This window comes from Drosophila gunungcola, chromosome 3R (genome assembly GCF_025200985.1).
Source record: "Drosophila gunungcola strain Sukarami chromosome 3R, Dgunungcola_SK_2, whole genome shotgun sequence".
Lineage (NCBI taxonomy): Eukaryota > Metazoa > Arthropoda > Insecta > Diptera > Drosophilidae > Drosophila > Drosophila gunungcola.
Window position 1 is genome coordinate 134,910 of NC_069139.1, and position 21,106 is coordinate 156,015.

Genomic DNA, 21,106 nt, shown 5'->3' on the forward strand with positions numbered 1-21,106 from the left:
TGAGTAGCGTCTTTTCTGCCTATTTGGCGCAAACCTAATTAGCCGCGAAAACAATGGCAACCCGCCGTCGTGGTTCTCCGCTCCGCTCCGGCTGGCTTCTTGCTTCGCCTCGGCTAATTTTCATAATTGTTATTATAGAAATTCAGCAGCCATAAACAAAAGGTTAGTTACTTGCCTAATGACTTGAAGTGCGTCCTGCCCAGGGCTCCAGACACTGCTCCCTCGCCCAAGTTGATAAACATGTAAATGCGCTTATCATCCTGCTTGGAAAAAGTTCTGCCGAGTTCTCTATCAGATGATTTTTGAGACAGACAAAACCGCGCATTCATAACCCAACAAAGGCTAAAACTTGCCCGATGCGAAAATGATAGCTAGCTCACAACTTTTCAACTATTTGCAAAGAGGGTTGCGTTTTCTGTTTAGTCACCCTCCATCCTAGAAAGGCAAACAGCCCAGCACTAATTAGGCTGTGGCGTTGATTTTTATGTTCCTCAAAATTGAATCGAAGGGCAAGCAAGCCACACTAAACGCTTTTAAAGTCGTCTTAAATTTTACGAGAACTAGATGCGGAAGGTTAGGGAAGAAGAACGGCGGCCTACAAAGTTGCCCGTTGAACTTTACAACTTTTGCAATACTTGACTGCCGTTTCAGTTGTTTTTTTTTGCTGGCCGCCGCTCACACAACTTCGGGCCATGTCCAGGACAAAGTGACGACTTCAACCGGACGCCTTTCAATTATTAATACCACTGCTCGCTCGGCCACTGCCACTGCCACGACTCGTCTCGACTTTGCTGTAGTGTAGTTTAATTAATTAATTTGACAAAAGTTTCCAATTGAAGTTCAGCAACAGTCTGACCGGCGGCAAGTGGCTTTAAACGCCAGCCCTAAATAAGTGAATGCGACTGCCTTTGCTTTTGCTTTTGCGAATCAATAAGAATACATAACAAAATTGCCCGAAACAAAAGAGGCCAACAATGAATTAATTGTTATTAGCATGCAAAGGTTTCTCTGCTCAATAATACTGGATAAAAGAAAACAGCATTCTTCTGGCTTTCTGCTCACATACATCTTATACACCTACAGTGGGTTTGTGGCATCTGCTGCTGGCCAGGCTATTTATGAATATTCAAATGGACCCTTTATTAAGTGCAAGTGGAGGGAATGCCTTTGATCAGCTCAGTGCAGCCGTCAAATGCAGTGCTTAGCTCTGCAAGTATTTTCTCAACTTTATTTAGGCCCGCAAAATTCTTTGGAAATTTCCTCCACCCGCACTTCACCGATGGTAGATTACGGATTTAATTAACAATCTGCCGGGCAGGGCAGGGCCGGGCTGGCCTTTTTGTTTGGCCACCATCCTGCCATCTTTTGCGGCGCAAATCGAAGTTGCAGCCGCAACAACAAAAGGGCCTGCCCCACGACCTCAAAAATGTTTATGCCGCACTTCCGCTGCCGCCTGGTGCTCAGTTACTGTTTTCTGTTGCTGCCGCATGAGTTGGCTATAATTAAAAATGCTATTACTGCCAACTTCATATAAATTTTTAATTAGCAATTTTTGCTATTTTCCTACTTTGTTGCTACTCACCGCTCACCCGCCCGTTTTTAGCTGCTGGCGAACTTTTTAAATTAGCACTTTGTTAAACACCCTGACGAAAAAGGTAGCATCACGCAGAAACGGCTCCAGCAATGTCGACATAAATTGTTTTTTAAAAGGATTTTGTCCATTGCCCCTGCCTCGGCATTCAGCCACGCCTTCCTTGCGTCTCGTCAGCCTCGATTTTCGATTTTCGTGCCACGGCATCTGTTCACACGCATTGAGCTCGTGGTGCGGCAGCTGTCATACATTTTTTAGAAAACATACAACATACGAAATAAAGGTGAAAATAAAACGGAGGCGCCTTATTTGCGTTTTAGGCACTGCAAACTTGATTAGCTTGCTAAAGGCTGGTTGACTCTCGAAGGTAATTATTAGATTTTATGCATGGCCAGGCCGCCACAGCCGAACCATCGTTCCTGCTTCTGCTTTGCGGTCATAAAGAGAAGCAAATATTGACAATTATGACCTATAATTCGACACCCAACGGTGGAGGCAGATCCAGGACATAAAGTCACCAGTCAAAGGGTTAACAATTTAAATTAAAAGAGCCGCTCACGCACACCCAAATGTGTATATTTTACGATTCGGCAGCTTTTGGTATTTGTTCCCGCACATACTCACGCACTTTTCATGCATTTTAATTAAAATTAACTTCATTTTTATAACGCCAGCGAAAGGGAGAGCTAGTTCGTATGCTCGGCCGCAATTTTTACAATTAAATAAAGATTTTATTATCATATGCCAGCACGTCTTCGCAAGTGACTCTGTGTGTGGGTAAATATTTAAGCTGCAAGCGTATAAAATTTACTGGAGGTGTCGCGTCGGCATATTTTGAAAGCTTTTTGTTACACCAGCGTTTACTTAGCACACAAACCCTAGACAGAGACGGGTAGTTCTCCGGCAAAAGAGAGCGGCATAGAGCGGCCCTCATATATGCAAATTTATGTGACATTGCGGCAAGCACGCGTTCACTTTGGCTTAAGGCTCGCCCAAAAGAATTTCCGGCTTGCTCTCTGTTGTGTGTGGGGGTGTGGTGCTTTGTATGTGTGTGTGTATGGGGCTTTTGTTTTCTAGCTGACGCTGCAGCAGACAACGTGGCCCAAATGTATGCAAAGCTTTGTTTAAAGTGTCACACAAGCAGAGCGAGTTTATGTGCGACTTGCTGGCAGTTTAATAGTTCGCGACCTGCTCCGCCGTTTATGCATATTTAATAGTTGCTTTTTTTTGCTAAGTGCTCGAAATTATCTTCAGTGGTTGGGGCATCCTGAAAATCTGTCGCTAAGCCCTTAAGAACATAGCGCATTTCGGGATGTCGATGTCAATTTGATGCACACAGTTAAGAGCGGCTTACTATATATGATTAGCATATTTAATACTCCGTTTTGTAAAAGGTTTCACTGATGAAAAATATAGACTCGGTCTTTTTCTCGGTGTGGCATTCCTCTTTTCAGGCACATGACACAAAAACCGACTTATTAAATGTCTGCCTGCCAGTGCAAAGTAAGTAGACCCTCTGACTCCCTGACAAGTTACACAATTAGCAGCTGGCAAACCGAAAGTTGCTCAAACATTTCAATGAATTCTCCAAATTCTGCTGCCGCACAAAACTTCTGGCACCACATACCCATTTTGCAAATCGCCTCCCCTACAAATCCTGTAGATGCCACCCTTCGCCTTCGCCCAGTGCTAATGAATTGCTGTAACTGACTGCTCCTAGTTCGCCTGGATTTATGCCATGAAAATTCAAAGGTAAATAGCAATCTTCCTGCAGTCCGGGAAGGGGAAGACTTTAATCAAGCGATACCTTTGTTTGCCAGCCAACCACGCCTCCTCTTTACGCTTTTTTGCCCGCACCCCAGCTGAATCAAGTTTGCATCAATTTCAATATTCCCACTGTTTTCATTTAATTTCAGCAACTTAAAACTTAATTGTGTGCTTCCTGGCTACAGTTTTCCCCGTCCCTTTGCTTTTAAATTTGCAAAAATTAAAGCAAGGAACAGGGTCCTCGCAACAGGTTGCCGCACAATCTCATTTGGCGGGAAGCGGGGCAACAGTTGAGATTGCAACGCAGCAGGTCCTGGGTCGGGTCTTGTAATTTGCAGCACAGCCAGCGACAACGGCAATGATAGTTTCCTCCCTCTTTTTGCCCTTTTCCCGACGACCCCCAGCTTCGGTTATGAATAGCCAGTGGAGCAGGCGAGATGCTGGAAAGGTTGGAAAAACAGGGCTGCTCGACGACCCCCTTCAGCTTCATCATTTAAAAGCGCATTAAAAAGTTTTTAGATTAATTTCGCCGCTGCTGGTGCTGGAGCTCGTGCATTTCGTTTTCGCCACTGTTTGCTACTTACTCTTCACTGCTGACGTTTTGTTTTCGCTCAATGTGGCGAATTTTAATCCAAAATTGCTGAAATTTAAAACTCGCTTGCCATTCGCTTAAAATCCTTGGCATAATATCTGAGGAGCGAGGAATATATGCTCTCTATTTTTCTGGAGCAACAATTGCTCCGCTTCAAACTGAGTCCCACATACGCTTATTCATGGACTAACATGCAAAGTGTAGTTGCTCTGCTGCACTGGCAATTCAATAGCTCTTACCTTTTCAATACACATTTGCCAAATCATCAATATTTTTCCTCATCTTGCTCAGAATTCATGCATCTGAGAGTCGCTGTAGATATAGAGCAAGTAGGAGTGGCCATGGTAGAACGGGGCTAACAATGTGTGCCTAGGGGCTATGGTGGGGGTAGCACTCGCTTTAACAATCATTTTCAATAAATTTATTTGCAATTTTAGAGGACCCATACACACATGTCGGGAGTTGTTGTCGCCCAAATTCAATTCCAAGCTGATTTTTTTTTCCACCCAGTTTTCCATTCATAATTTCTATCAGGAAAACCCTGGCGTTTTGTAAGGCTGCTCGTTCTAATCCTTCGCCTATAATTCATGGCGGAGAATGCGTGTGCGGGCAAAAGTGATTTCATTTGGGCTTCACCTGGCTGGTTTTAAAGAGAGTTTGCATTTTCCCGAAACCTTGCAATATATATATTTCTTTGATCGTTTCCTATTTGGTCTTCGGGTCGACCTTTTTTGCCACAAATTATACGCAATTAAGCAAATTTGTCTAGGTCCCCGAAACAAAAAGAAATCAAAGCTCCTTGGTCGCAGGTCACTGATTAACAACCCCAGCCGGCAGCGATCCTATGAAAACAAATTGCGAAACGAATAAATAAAAATAAAGAACAATAAAAGGGAGCAACATGTAAATAAATGAAAAAAAAACGGAAAGACAACTAGGAAACGAGTTGCTACTATGAAACACCGCCGACCTTTGACTACACTAAAAAAAAACCAAGGACCATGAACGATTTGTTAGCAATTAATGTTTCAAAAGAATTACGTTTCTTTTGGGATACCTTATTTCAAACGAGAATATGAAATAGTGAGTAGGCATATCTATGCATATTTATTTCCTAAGACAATTCATAATTCTGTATCATTTTTATTATAGTGTATGGGTTGGGATCACGTCCGAGCGTCGGTGTGTCCTGCGATTCCGGCGGTCTGCGGCGGGGTGCGGGACGAGTTCATTTAACTTACGGCGCGTTTCCGATTAACCGCAAATTTGAAAACCAACAAACAGCCAAAAATTTGCCCAAAGCCCCTTTCTGCGCAATGCCAAACAAAAGGGGCAAAGCCAACAAGTAAATACAGAGCCCGTCTCCAGGCAAAGTAAGGTATAGCAAATGGAAAAATCTGACTAAAAAAATGCTGCAGTGGAGAAGCTGGATAAATTGTAAAATTCAATTTTCGCCCCTTTTACTCTTCTTTTTTTGTTAACACTTTTAACTTTGATTTATGCAAAAATTTCCACTTCACTTTGCACATGACCAAAAGTTTTCTCCTTCTGGCCCGTTGATTTGTTGATTTCTAACAAATATTTGTGAGCTTTTCCGTTGAAAGGGGAAAAGGTATGGAAAAGCGATGACTGTCAAACGTTCGCATGGACCCATCGTCCATGAATCATGGCGTCATTTCTTTTTGTCACCAACTTTCCGCGTATACGTACGGATATTTGTTGGCCGTCTGGTCCGACTCTTTTTTGTGCCGACATTTCGCTCGTTTCATCTGTCATCTCTCCTTCGCCCCTCCTGGCCCTCGTTAATGTCACGGACCAACACTTCCGGTTTACTCAATCCGTAATCCTTCGCCAGAAGCAGCTTTTATCTCCGGGTAAAAGTCGCTCGCTTTTATTTATCAGTGCGGTCCACTAGATTTAATATCAATTTAAATTCCACAAAATTCATTGTGCGAGGCGAGGAGAATTATTCATGACCGCCTTTCATTAGCCTTGTCGTCGGGCATCACCATCAATGTTTCATTATTTTTAATGGCAATTATGAATATTACACATGCGCTCCCGATCCGCGACCTGGTTGACTTTTTCAAGCAAATTAAATAGATCAGTCCCGCAACGAGTTCATTTGCCGCCTTTCAATAATTTAATTGCCAAAAGGAGACGCATTGAAAAAAGCTGGGTTTAAAAACATAATAAACCGGAAGCACACCACGAACTCGCAGCGGAAATGGGGCAAAAAGGACAGCACCGCGGTGTCTCCCTTCTACACAAAGTCCCCGGTGGGGCAGAAAACAGACGGCGAAGCGAGGCTGGTGGTTCACTCTCACATCAACACCAGTTTTGTATGTTTATCTGTGCGCGAAAATGCATTTTTGCATACAACAAAACCGCAACAGATGCGGTAGCTTCAATATAAATGCAGTTACAAATGGTGCACCTCCTCCTTTTCGCTGCCCATGTGTGCGTGTGCTGCGGTCATTACCACGAATCGCGTTCGCTTTTTCGGTGTGGGTGTGCGCCAGTGTGTGTTTTTATGGGCCCGTGTGTGTCTGCCCTTCTGTCTGTCTTTCTGTCTGCCTGTTTTTTATTTTCCCTGGTCATTTCCGTTTTTACCGGGTCCGCTGTCCATTATGGGTCCTGTCCTCGCTCATCACTAAAAGGGCAAAAATCGGGGTAATTCAGTGGAGGGATGCTAGAGAAAGCTTGCAACAATGCAGCGGTCACTTGGCTGCCCTGACTTTTGCATGGAATATGTTTAATTCACTTTGAGAAAATAATTCTGAAGGCTTTTTTTGAAAGCTCGATTTTTAAGTTCCCAGAAAAATGTTCATCTCAAAAATTCAATAACATAAAAAGTGAAAATAATGTTTTTTTTTAAAGGTTTTTAGTTTTTGGTTGATATTATAAAAAAAACAAGTTACTTTTATTTTCTCTGAGTGGGATAGGGAAAAACGATGAAATTTGGCGCACGCACACAAATAACGCTAATAATGGGAATTATGGTCTGGCGATGCACCTTTAAAGCGGATTCCTTGTTAAATGCATTTCCCGGAAAATCCGCTTTCCATCAGCCACACACACACTACACACTGCACAGTCAGTCACACAGGACAAACACAATCAAAGCGTTTCAGCCAGCTAATGAAGAGCAAATGCAAATGGCTCTCCGTCTGCTCTCGTCTCTCTTTCTGCGGCTCATTAATGCGCATAATGAAAGCGGCAAGAGCAGCCGCAGCAGAAGCAGCAACAAAAACAGAAGCATATTTGTCACATGATTACCGTATCAAATAACACGCAGACACACGCTCACTGGCTGACTGGGATTACACGACATGGAGACATAGCTGCCTAACCAACCTCCAAACTCCGTCCAATTCAATCTGCCAGTCTACCGTCATGAAGCGAATTTCGCGTTTCGCAACTGAAAACCACAAGCACCATAATTTGGCACTATCCACAGTCGCCAGCGGTGCCGGTCGGCTTTTGGGGCGGCGGTGGCCAAAGAAGCGTCCAACCATTCCATCACATTCACTCAACCATTCATTTGGCACGTGCACGGTAAGAAAATGTGGTGTGAAAGGGATACAAAAAAATGGAACGCTAAGGATATTTAGAATCAACTGCGTTTTATTAGATAATATAATGCAAATTTGTTAGTTATAAAAGTATTTGGACTAATACAAAAGGGATCCCATTATTTAACCCAACTTAAGGAAAACCCCTATATTTCTCACAGTGCAAACAGTCATCCTTGCATTCAGGACATGGACAGCAGTCAACAGGCACATTGGGCAGAGAGAGCGGACAAAGACAGCCCGCAAGCGTGTGGCAATAGACAATGTCTATGCATATTTGTCATATGTGCATCCCCGGTTCGTTGCGGTGCTCGTCTCCACGTCCGCCTCTCACTCCCAAACGCAAATGATGCCAAAACTGAAATTGAAACTGTTTAGAGCTGTTGTTGTTGGGTGGTTGGATGAGGCGGGAGTGGGTTGTGGACTGCTTTTGGTATTTGGGCTTTGGCCTCGCCTTGCCTGGCAGATAATTTGCTTGAAAACCCATTTTCCGGTTGTTGTCTTTATGTCCTGGCTCTTATTCAGCCTGCGTGTTTCTGTGTTCCTGTGTGCTCCTGCCAGGCTTGTTTGACAACTTTTGGACAGTGTGTGATCGCTGCCACGAAACTCAAAGGATCATTCGTTTTTCGTTTTTATTTTCCCTTTTGTGGGCCGTAATGACCGCCAAAAAATTTCGTTTTTAAGTTGTGCCGCACATGTTTCCCGCTCACAAAAAGCACTTAGGACAAGTGCAGCTTTGTTGCTTTTTACAACTCATAAAAACACTACCAATTTTCGCTGTATTTTGCACGAAACAAGAACCCACCACTGCACTGGCAATATAAATAGTGTCTTGATTATTATAATCCTCATTTTAAAATCATACAAAGTTATATTATTTATTATTGTTGGAGTTAAGTTTGACTAATATCTAACTATCCAAAATTCCTTCAAATTCAACATGTTATGGCTAATTACCGAAAAAACACTTTTTCTGCGTGTAAAAAACGTAGCGTCGTCGCACATCAAACGTGGCCCAAATGTTGGCCGCCTTAGGAATACAGCACTTAACGGCATCGTTGGCTCGGCTTAAGTAGTCGCAGTTTCGTGGCAAAGGAGGAAGAGCAGATTACTGGAAGAGCAGGACTAGTCACGGTCTCTGCTATTCCATATTCATAATTGCTAATGGAATATGCTGTGACAAACGCAATGATGACAAAAAGGGGCGAGAGGCTCAGCCTCGTCGTCGTGATGATGATGGTGATTATGAGCACCTACTACAAAGTGTTTTGCTTCCCATATTTCCCTGAGCTGCCGTGGGACCATTCCTGGGAGAAATTAATTTGAAACTTGCGAAACATTTGGCGCTGGCGTCTATTTACATTGTATATATTACGTATACGCCTGGATGGTGGGAGCAGAAGAAAGCGGTTATGTTTTCGGGCGGCCACAGCTGCTGGCAGCGCTCTTCTCCAAAGCGCTTCTCAAAAAATGTGGGCTAATTTCTAGTCGCCCGTCACCTGAAGCTATGTTCACATTTTTTCATCCACTTTTTGTCATGTTCTCTTTTTTTTATTTTTATTTTTTTCTCTTACCGGTGCTGCTGGCAAAGTTTTTGGTGGCTGGCTCTTTGTTAATTGGTTTAGTCACCTGTCTCTTGATCTGCCAGTCAAGCGCACACGACCCGTGGACTCGATGGCAGCGCCACCACCACGCCATCGCCATCAAAGTAGCACCACAACCGGACGGATGGTTGAAGGCGACAACGCTGGCAGGAAAATACGGAGGAAGGAAGGAAGGAAGCCGGATCCTAGGGCCGCTCCATTTGCCAACCAGCCCAATGAACGTTTTAGATTACAATAGGTTAGGCCCAAGTCCAGGGTGGATTCCTGGTGAGCTGTGCACATTAGCCAGTGGTGGCTCGACCGCAAAGTTGGCGCGCCGCTCTGCCGTCCCGTCCGTCGTTAACTTAATTGGCCATCACCACCCACTTTGCTGGTTTTTATGACGACGGCCCAAACCCAAACCTAGAGCCAAGCGCCAAGATACAACAGCAATAACACGGCGGAAACTTTGGCTTTGTCGACGCGTCGACTGCTACATTTTTGACATTTTTATTCTACATTTTGTGCTGTTTAGTTGGCTATTGCTTTTGCTATTTTCTATTAAGGGTTCGCTTTTTTCTATTTTCTTTTTTTGTCACCTAAACATAATTGTGTGACTTTGCAACGTTTTAGAGCAGTGTCTCGTCTTTTATGGCCACGGTCAGGAGGGGTGACAAAGTTTTATTTATAACGCAATAAAAAACAAAATTTAAGTTCCATATATTATAAATAGTGTCTTAAATAATATTTCACCGTGGAGTTTGGAAATATATAATTTGATTTTTCTGAGTGCATAATGCGCATGGAAAGAAGGCTTCTCTGCTAGCCTGTCGTTTACGCTCGGTTTGGCTCGGCTTTCTATTTTTTGTGATTAATCGGTGTGTTAATGGATGTCATTTTGATGTTTCTGCCAGACGCATGTCCACAAATGCGAGACCTTCCTAGGCTATGCTTCCTCTTCTTAGCTGTCTCGCCCCCTTTCGCAACCTTTGACCATCACGCTTTCGGACCGAGCTCAGTTTTATGTTTAATTTGAGCATTTCTCGCTAATTTTTAAGGCTCGTCATTAAATGTAGATAATTTTTTATGCTCTTCTTCTGGTCTGCGCAGTGTCCATTGCCATTCATTTACCATTTCTATGCCTAGGTTTATGGCCCCGCCTCTTTTTGTGGGCGCGTCGTAAAATGAAATTGTAACGAGCCGGCGTCACGAGCATGTTGTATGTTCCCGTAGTTGTTAGAGCCTTTTATTTGCTGTCGTAGACAAATCGCTTAGGTATTCCGCTGTCCTTTTTCTTTTAATTAGTAGAAAATTCATTTTTAAAGTGCGGCCAAAAGTGGCCAACGGCACGAAAGGGCTTAAAATCAACAGCCAGAGTGCTGTGGTGGCTTTAAAAAATATGTTCTCGTTGGTGAACATGGCATAAAATGCAACACGTTTTTCGCCCACCCAACGGACACGCCCAATGGTTTTTATTGCCTTACGCCCACTCTGGCACTTATACACATGCAGAACGCCCGATGCAGCAGGCGCAGAGTAATCGATATGTAAACATGCGAGTTTGCGTTTCGAATACAAAGGGGTGGGCGTGTAAGGGGCTTGGTGGGCTGTTCGGGGGTGTGTATAAACTTAGAAACAAACACCCCGACAAACCAAAAAACAACAACGACGAAGCAGCGACACCAACAAGCTGCAATCGTTGTGGCATGCAACATGTTTTTATATATAAATCAATTACTTTCCAAACATGACGCGAACGCAGAGTGGAGCACTGAGGATCGAGGGTTGGCAAGGAGTAGCATGCAGTGGATTTATGGCCGTGGAAAAGGGAATCCTTGTGTGTTCGTGCCTCTCGGTTTCGGTATGTGCCGCAAGTCCATTAAAGTTATTCAAATTGTTCAGCAATTTGATTAATTTCCGATTGTGCCTAGCGCCGGGACTCAGAGACAAAGCTAACTTCGTTATCCCAATGCCCTTCCACTTTCTAGCTGAATTTAGTAACTTTAAGCCCAAGCCGCTCAAATTTAACGGGCCAAATCTAATTAAACGCCGCTAATATTAATTGAGCCATGCGTACCCCTAAAATTAGAATCAACCGAAATAAAAATTAAAATTGACGCGACAGATTTCCGGCTCTGTGGGAATATCCTCGAGGGCTGAAATTTGTCAACGAAATTTTCGTCCATGAATTGATATAAATGTCGGGCCCTGAGGCTGTCTGCTGGCCCGGCAAATAATGCGCTAAATAAATTGCGAAAAATTACATAAAATATTTAAACGCATTCAAGTGTGGCGCTATAAAAAATGGTGCGGCATTAAAAATGTTTTTTTCCGCGCGATAGGGATGGAGATGGCAAGTGAAAGCAAAGCGAGCGGCAAATGGTAGCCGGAGAAAGCGGAGAAGGTGGGGGGGGCACTGTGGAAAGAGAGGTCGGATATACAGCAGGAAAATAGAGGAAAACAAAGGAAAGGACTGGCAAGGATGACAGCCAGAAGCAAACAAATTATTTGTACATATAGCCGTAAGCAAATTGCTGCCTGAATATTAGACATTTGAGAATTGGCATGGCGAATTTGTTCATTGACTTTGCTCCCCAGCAATAATGCTGCCACCTGCCATGCAAATGTGTGGAGAGTGTATCTCGGGGCGGAAGCTCTTTAAAGTCGGGCAGACAGAGGACAAACCGAAATGTTTGTTCGTTGTCGTTTTCTCCCAGACCCAGACGCTTTTAATGCATTTTTTATTGGACTGCTGCCCCACAAAACGACAAGCAAATAGACAAGGCCATAAAAATAAATAAGGCGTGGGCGAGGTGGAATGTGAGGGAGTGGGCTTTTTCCAACCCTCGGACCCCCCGCCGAAACGCGAGCGCAGCATATTTTCGCTATTGCCAGTGTCCAGCCGCCATAAATTGTATTGCTATTGAATTTTGTATGAGCCCGGGAGCAGGTCGTGGCTCTCGGGTCAAGCTCTCCATACGTGCTTCGTGGCCGCTTTAAAAAGGTATAATTTATTTTAAAAGATCCTCTCAACACGCCGCCAGAATAAACAACGGTATATGGCACACACCAGCAACCAGCACCCCGAGAAGGTGGAGAATCAATATCCCGGCAAGATTTATGCCGCCCGGTAATCGTTGCTTAGGTCAGGACCAGAATCTCTGACTGTGCTCATTAAAAATGCCAAACGGCAAATGGTTGTCATTTTCATATACACACACACGTGTGCTGAAAACGCATGTCTAACTCTTTCTCCACTGCAAAAAAAAGGAGTATCAAAGTACATAAATTCAATAATTCCTGGTAAATTCATGTTTATTTTTCCGAATTCCGTAGTGCTTGCAAAAAGGTTACTCAACCTATACCTTTTATATATATATATATATATATAAAAGATACAAAACATAAAAAAAGCTGAACCTCTCAAATTGTTTTTTCTGGCTTTTTTAGGTATCAACACTCAATATTTCAATATCCTCTGACCTTTTAACGAAATTCTCAGTGCACATATAAACGATGTCGCATTACACGCGAGTGAATATCTTAATAGACAGCCGAAGTCGCGTGACACGAGGAGCAAATAAAAAATTGCCAAAACTTTTGGCCGTGCGTAAAGTGTGGGAAACGAACGAGCGCGCGGGAGGCAGAAAAATATCAATGAAATTGTCATACACAAGTAAATGTCGTAAGATAAAGAATGAAAAGGAGCCATGTCGCCGGAGAAAAGCACTTGCCTACCTTTGCAATTGCTGCCAGAATCGTGAATAGAAAACTGTGAGCCGTGGGACGCGCAACGTTGAGCAGTCAGTGACAGACTGTCGGAAATACAGACACTCAGAGACGCGGGGAACACATGTTTTAAATAATTTATGCGGGCGGGCGCTCGAAATGTGCCCGCCAGGAGTTCGTCCATTTTATCGGCTTACAGCCGAAAGAATTGCTTGGCACTAGGCCAGGCAAAGTTTTTTGCACTTCCGCAAGGAAAAGGTGATAAATGCATAAGCAGGAAAAGTTTTGCGCCTTCTTTTGCTTTCCTTTCGATTTCGCTTTGTGCAGACAGGAATGGAATAGAGTGAAGTATACTAATAGTGAAATTGCTACAAATCGTTTTGGCCAAACTTGCGCAAGTTTAAACAGACACGTAGACACGTGCTCAAGCTAGAGTCATTTGTTCTCGCCTTTCGACATTCTAATTTAGCTGCGCTTCAAATATTTATGCAAACAAATTGAAAAAAGAAAAATTCTCTACTTTCGGAAGCAATAAAAGCCAAAGCGTAAATATTTAGTGGTATTCAACTAGCAGCTCTTCCTCTCTATACGCTTCTACATTAATTTTCCTCGTTTCCCCCTTTTTAAATAAAGAGAAAAAATATGAAATATAGTGGGGAGTTGGGGAGATAAGGAGCTGGCTCTTGGATAGAAGTATTTAATATTAAAGTTGAGCTGAGCCAGTGACTCTTTCTTGTTGCTGTGGTTTCGATGCCCTTCCTCCGGATTTTGTGGCCGGAGTTCGGCAAGAACCGCAGCTGTTACACTTTGGCGGCATTTTCATATAATTTATTGCCTGCTGCGCCGCCAGCCGGCAGGTGGGTTAGGTGGTTTAGCTGGCGGCTGGTGGATTGAGTAGGCTTTGAGTCCCATATCTGTGTCTATGTGGCCGCAACTACAAGTTGCGTTTATCAACTGACAACTAGCTAACAAATAGCGCTTGGTATAATCTGAGAGGGAGGGTGGTTGAGTGGTTGTCTCATTTGGCCTTCTAATTAGAATTTATTGGATGGTTTGCTGGCAACTTAAATATTGCTTTAAGGCGTACTCGAAATGGAAAATTTCCCGTTCTGCCAGCTAGAACAGCTTCTGTTGCAGCTGCATAAACGGCAGCAATAATTGATATTTCAAAAGGGGGTTTAGTGAGAGTTGAACCGGAAATTGCCGCTTTGTTATGGTTGCAGTTTTCCGCTGTTGTTATTTTTACCTACATATGCAATTTTTGCACCAAGGCTGGCATTCGCTACTGTTCCCACGCTCTGTATCATCTCGTTCCATATCCATATGCCATCATCATCGTCAGCAGCATCATCATCCCCGTCATCAATGATGTCAGCGGATGGAGCAATGGGGGGAGTCGATAGTCGTCATCAATGAACCGATTCGGTGCACCAGCGGAAATATTGAGTCGTATCTGTGTCGCGAACACAAACTGACAAACTCGAACAGTTGGGGTCAAAAAGATAATAGTGCCAGAGTATTATTTAACCCTAAAACTCTTATTAACAAAAAAAATGACCAAAGGCAAGTATAAATATTTAACATTCGATTGCGTCGAAGAGCATTCAATCGTTTCAATTTGGTTCCATTTGTTGATTAGTTCAATTAATAGTTATTTAAAAGTTTAGGCTTGCAAAAGTTAGTTTATTCATTACCTTAACTAAAAATTCTATATAATTAAATTATAGTGGCACTGCTACTATTTTCACCCCAATTGTGCGCTACAGACAGGGACACAAAACATAAAGCTTTTAATCGACAGAAACATATTCGATTTTAATATTCATATGCCGTGGTCATAAATTTATGACAAAGAGAGAGGAGAACACAACACTGATGCCATGCAATATATGAGGGCGTTGATATTGTCTCTCCCAAACTCATTCCTTTTCTTGCCCACCCACACAACTGAGTGCAGAGTTATTATCAGCTGGGTTCATGGATAAATAAAAGTTGAGGCGACTGGCTGCTGAATCACCCACTTGGTGCCCATTTTGCGGCCAAATCAAATTATAATAGAGTAGGCCAAATCACATGTCATGGATATATACATGAAGAAGTGCTCATTATGTAAGAAGGACTGCGTTCTAATTTGGGCTCTTTTATTTTCTCGTGTCTGGGCAACTTTAAGCCCACTAAGCCAAGTGGAAGCAGTAGTAATACTCAAAGACCCTTTTTGACTGGATAATCCCATGGTGTGAATATCATTTGCCTTTTTATCAATTACACATGATCTGTGCTCAGTTTTCTAGCTAGCTCGAAATAGCTGCCCCAAAGAGCAAAGCAAGGCCTATTCAAGGAATTAACAAATATGGAAATACACTTGGGGGAAAAAAACTTCTTAATCGGGGTTTATATTTTAACTAATTATCAAGAATATATTACAACAAAACATAAAATTATTATTGTAAAAGACTAAAACTGGAGTCCAATGACAACGACAAAAGTGTTTTGATTTTTTAAGTTAGACATTTTTTTCGGTTAATCCATGGCTCATTACAGAAACAATAATGGTAAAGGGAATGTTGGGTTTATGCTAGCCTCTGATGTCGCTGACACCCTTTGCATCCGTCTCGTGCTGGCTTCTTCGTGTTCGTCAGCGGGGCGCACTTCAAAAACTTAACCGTTAGGCATATGCGTGATTATCTTTCACTGCTGCTTCGGACAACAAAAACAACAACAGAACGGCAAGGGCGGCGGGCGGTGAGTGGTGTGTGGGTGGTGGGTGAAGACAGCAACCCTCAGAGGCAACAATTGCGCGCTGACCCAGTTACCCGGCAACAAAGGCGGAAGCAAAAGAAACCCGCTGAAAGAGAGGCAGGGAGAGACTGATATGGCACATGTCATCATAGAAATCAGTGAGTGCCCAGAAAACTGCCCACGCCCTCCGGCAATGGGGCGTTGCTTATGAACACAGAAGAGTATAGGGGCGATGAAAGATCTGGGGGCGGAGGCAATGGCGCTGGGAAAATTCATTAAAATGGCACAGAGGCGAGACAACAATGAAACGGTCCACTTGGGTTCCTGCTGCTGCGCCTGCCTCTGCCACTGCCTCTGCTCCCTCCAGGAAAGTGGACAGCCGCTTATCGTCCTGGCCATATGTGCCACGCACACTCGCACACACAGAGAGGAAAGGGTGCACACATACAGCTGCTAATCAAATATTTAGCATACTTTTTAGAAAGCATATTAAAATAACATTTCCGGTCAGCTTGGCAAAAAGGAATCGTCGCACAGTCCGAACCCCAGCGGTAGAGGAGGGCATTAGCCCGACTTTCTGAACCGTGTAATGCACACTAGCGCACACACTCTCACGCTGGCAAGGATATATCCCGTGGAGAGTCGGCAAATCCCTGTAGCATGCCAGGCAGCCGGCACTTGGGGAGCGTTAATGTGCCATAACGAATGCATTAGAGACTCGTACTAAGTAAGCGCAGATAGTTGGCAACTTTTTGGGTGGCTGCGGAGGTGGTGAGTGGAAGGGCACTTAAAATTTAATTACCCACTAGCACGAAAAAAAAGACCAGTATGAATTATTCTAACAAAGGCTGCAGAAAAGAAGACCCAAAAAAGTATTCTACTGCTTTTTTGGGCATCGAAAAGTATGCTACAAAACATATGTTCAGCACATTGCACAACAACAGCAGTGAGTAACTTCTGTTGATATCATTACTCAGCCCACACACACACACAGAATGGCTAACACGCACACAGACTGACGGTGAGCTTCCGATTTCTTTTTTTTTCCCGTCTTTTTTTGTGTGTGATATTATCAAGTGAAGTGCTTCTGCGGTTTTCGCCGCTGTCTTTGTCTCTTGCACGCCAAACCAACTCACACACACGCGTGTGAGTGTGTTCGTTTTGGCTTTTCTTATTATTCCTATACCGCATGTTGTTTTTGTATTTAAGCAAATTCCTTTATGTGTACGTCTATGGATGTATATAAAACGTGCAGCCACATAAAAATAAAAACCCAGCAACAAATAGCACATAACAAATAAAGCACAACAAAAGCAGAAGCCAGCAGGCAAAGAGCAAATAAGCCAAAAGCAAAGCAAAAGCGCGCAGCATGATAAGCCAAGTGGCGAATTCAAGCGTAGTCAGCATTGATAGCTGATGATGGGATGGCAATGGAGATGGGTGTGGGTGTGGGTGGCGTTGGCTAGCAGGGGGGGTCATAAAGGTGCCTACTTTACACAAAATTACCCTTTTCAATTTGTGCGGTGTGCAGAGTGTTCCCCCAGTAGTTCAGTTCTGGGCCCTCTCTCCCTTCTCCAGCTCCCGTTTATTGACTTTGTGTCCTTGCCGCTAATGCATAGCAGCAGAAACTGAACAAACACACTTTCACCCACTATACGCATCCTGTTTAGCACAATACAGTCAGCATCAACAGTAGCTGAAGCTGTAGCAGCTTTATTTTGATGGGGCGCATTACATTTAATGTTTGGCTTAACTCGGTTACTCTCGATGCTCTCTGGGATGCTCCCTTCTTCCGATTCTGATTCGCACACTGCAAGAAAACAGGAAAACAAATACCATATATAGCCATAGGGCTCAAAATAAGAATTTCTGACTCTATTTAGTACTTTTTGACTACAATAACTACACATTATACGAGAAGTTAACTTCAATGATTGTGCAAGTCCGTTAAGAATCCCCATGCTTACCAAAAGTGTTCAATATTTTCGCTAGTGCATGCTCGCCTCAATGGCTGCTGCTTGTGCTTTAACTTCCGCTTCTGGTTTTGGCTTTGACTTTTTGTGTGAGTGCGGTAATTAAGTGTCACATGTAATTACAATACACTCATGTGATTCGTAATTAGAGTTTAGCGCTGCAATAAAGCAGGAAAAAGCAAACGGAAAGCAGAAACAGGAGCCACAATGCGCAAGCTGCTTAGCTGGCTAATTCAAATGAATATTTTCTCCGAGCTGTGCAATTATTTGCACTACTGTTTTTTCGAAATGGGAGTGGAATTTTTTTTCTGAAGCCGTGGAGTGGCTGCGGGAACTGGTCGCTCTGGTCGCTCTGGACGCTCTGGTCGCTCTGGTCAATAAATAGCTAAGCTAACACTGGATAATGATTAGCTGCAGTCCGCTTGGCATAATAATTTCCACTTACCCACTTCCCTTGTTGACATCAGCCAAACTGGAGACCCGCATCTAAACAAAATCTGAAAGCTATGCAAATGCTCCGCAAAGTTGGCGGAAGTGGGTTTAAAGAATCGGTGTAATTTATTTATCTTGCGTAAATATCAAATATTTATATTGTTCTCTCTCTCTCTCTCTCTTTTATTTTGTCTTTTTATGTACCGTACTTGTATACGTATATATAACCTTCATCTACTACAACTACACACCACTACTACTGAAAATAAACCATCTTCAACTTCTGTCTGTGCCTGCCCTGCCGCCTGTGCATCAACTACAAACTACAAAAAAAATGTATTAACCAACTGCCTGTGCCTGTGCCTACCTGCTCCTGCATATGAATCTGCTCCTACATCTGCATCTGAATCTGAAACTGCTCCCGCATCCACAACTGCACCTGTGCCTGTGGCTGTGTTACTGTAAATCAGCGCGGAAGCGACGAACTTTTGAGTCAAGCAGCAGTCATGGCGCCCGCTTCCGACAATAACAATCAGGACCTGGCCACAAAGAAGGCCAAACTGGAGCCTGGAACCGTGCTGGCCGGTGGAATTGGTAAGTTTTCTGTTCCTCCTCTTTCATCTTTCTCTTTTTATCCTCCCAGTCTGTCTCTCTCTCTCTCTATCCGTCTCTACTTTTACCTTTGCATATACCAGAGCTTTGTCTTTTTTCTTGGCTTAAGTCCTACCTTTTCCTCTGTCGTTCCCGGAGCGGCGCTTAAGTTAAGTGCATTTTGCAGCCATAGTCTGGGGCCCAGTTGCATTTGTCTGCCAATTAACCACGCCCACCGGGACAGTATTAAACACTGGAAGAAAAGCTATTATTTTAGTCTCGCCCCACAAAAGTGGCTTTACTAACTAGTCAACTACCAACGAGAACAAAATTATTAATGGTAACAGCTAACAGATTTAAAACATACTTTGCAGGGTTCCGACGATGTAATCTTTCTCTGATCTCGAAGTAAAATAAACTCAATTATCCTTTAAGTTAAAGGGAGTATCATCATGCACAGCCATTTTTTTAAATTTAATTTTTAACTTTGCTGTTAGTTTCTGTCAGTGCAGAATTAGGCTTAAGCCTTCAACTTGGCCACAAAGTCGCCTGAGCACTTGAGTACCTCAATTGAACGCAAGCGCGCTTTGATGCCTATAGCCAATTAACCCACTAATTAGCATGGAAAACAAGTAAACAGCAAAAACATTTGGCCTGGCATTTTTTTGTTGCCTGGAAATTATTACGGGAAAAATGGTTCGCGTTCGTTTGCATTAAAAACGGCGGTCGCTGACTGGCCACGCACTGTGTCGACATATTAATTAGCCGCCCAAGTCCACACACACACACACACGCTCACTCGCACTAGACTCCGGCGCTATGAAAACCACCCTGCATATGACGCCGCAAAGTAATAAAGCTAATCAAAAACCGCACACCAACCCGACAAAACCAAACTGAAGCGAAACCAGCAGAATGAACCACACATTAGGCAAATATTTGACATGTTCGCAGGCTCCCCGCCAAATGTGAAACTGGATCTGAAAGCTGAACCGAAAGCCGAATACCTGGCCACAAAAATCCACTGAGCCACAGAATGATTGCCAATGCAAACAAATCAATAGGCAACAATTTCCGCTGAAATTCAAAAGTAATCGACTGCTCCGACGGGGGATTGTGATGCTTTTGTTTGGGCGAATTTAATTAACGGCATATGCAGGTGCTGTGCGTCAATATACTATCCATGCGATTGTTCAAAATGCTTTTGCAATTTGCCGTAATTACCAGCACTCGCCGCCGCCAGCCACATCGATGATGAGTGGGTTGGGTGTGTACCTCAAAGAAAGGGCTTGAGCATTAGCCGCCAGACAGTCAACGGTCATAGCAGGGGACGAAATGGGGTTTGCGGAAGGATCGCCAGCCTGTGAATGGCAGTCGACTGAAAGCGAAAAAAATGTACGCAAAAGCGGAAGCATAATATTTATTTATTACTTTACAAAGGACTTTTCTATTAATTAAAAAGCAACAAGCAGACACCCGCACATACGCACAGAGGGAAAGAGAAATGCAGTTAGTGATAGCGGTTCGCCTTTGCCTTTGTCTTTCACCCTTCTGCCTCTGCCGTTGTTCGATGGCTATGCCACCGACGACTTTGACCCAACGGCATTTTGATGCCCAGGCGCCCACCTCTCCTCCCTCTTTTTGACACCTGTGACCTGCGGCCATTTTCATTTTCCACGCAAAGTTCTTGTGCAAACACACACAGCTTTTTGTCCTGCTCCATTAAAGACGCGCTTTAAGGGAGTTGTATGCTGTACCGGTGATACAGGGGACGCTGCTAGAAATCCACTGAAATCATTTTTGTGGGCGCCACTTAAGCCCTCTCTCTAATAACAAAAGAATTGTTAAATAAATGTGTAAGGACACTTTTATTACACTGCGAGCACCAATACATGTCGGAGGGTCCAAGAGTGACAGAGGGCACAACAAAGGCCAGACAAGTAAATGGCAGAAATCCAAAAAGTAACAATAAGCATTGTGGTCAAGCCTTAGATAAACACACGCACTCGGCTCAATCGTATCCGTGCGCCACTAAACCAATACATCGATGGTGGCACTCGCAAACAATCACGCTTTTGTTTCCGGTACACGAGCTTAGCAGGACATGCAACAAATTTTTCACGTAAATGTAATAAAAACACTTTGGCATGTGCAGCGCATAGGTGGGAGTAGGTAGGAGGGAGGTGGCGGTGCCACGCCCACCCACTTGAAGTGAGTGTCTCGCATTTCGGCGAGTGGTGGTTGAACGAAGCCAACCCACATATGAAGCCAATGGTCTTCCTGCCAAACTCAGACTACGAATTTTGGTCGGCTAATAAATAATTTCGCTTGATTTATTTGATTTTTTATTATTAAGAATATTTTATGCCAAGTATACTAGACCCCAGGGAATCGAGCGGTAACAGTTAATTCCTAGAACAACAGGGAAAAAAATAAAAAAGTCTTAAACAACATAATACGTTACTAGAATTGCAATTTGCAAATAAGACCTTATTTTGTATTGACTTTCTAATGTTTAATGTTTAAATATACAA

The 21,106-nt window shown here is 43.4% G+C and overlaps 1 protein-coding gene across 21 annotated transcripts in view; it reads left to right on the forward strand.

The window, feature by feature from the left end:
* The window catches only part of LOC128251996 (polypyrimidine tract-binding protein 1), a 151,201-nt gene that overhangs the window by 99,612 nt on the left and 30,483 nt on the right, over positions 1-21,106 (forward strand). For 17 of the 21 annotated variants that reach the window (XR_008267269.1, XM_052979336.1, XM_052979339.1 and 14 more), the window contains one exon: positions 18,452-18,575. The exons of 2 other annotated variants lie outside the window; for them this stretch is intronic. Coding sequence is in view for 18 of the 19 variants with exons in the window: in XM_052979336.1 (XP_052835296.1) it covers positions 18,452-18,575 (124 nt within the window). In the remaining variant the exon portion in view is untranslated. Of the gene's footprint in view, positions 1-9,116; positions 9,368-16,484; positions 16,598-18,451; positions 18,576-21,106 lie in introns of those variants that run through there. 2 more of the 21 variants (XM_052979345.1, XM_052979344.1) reach the window with 2 other exon arrangements.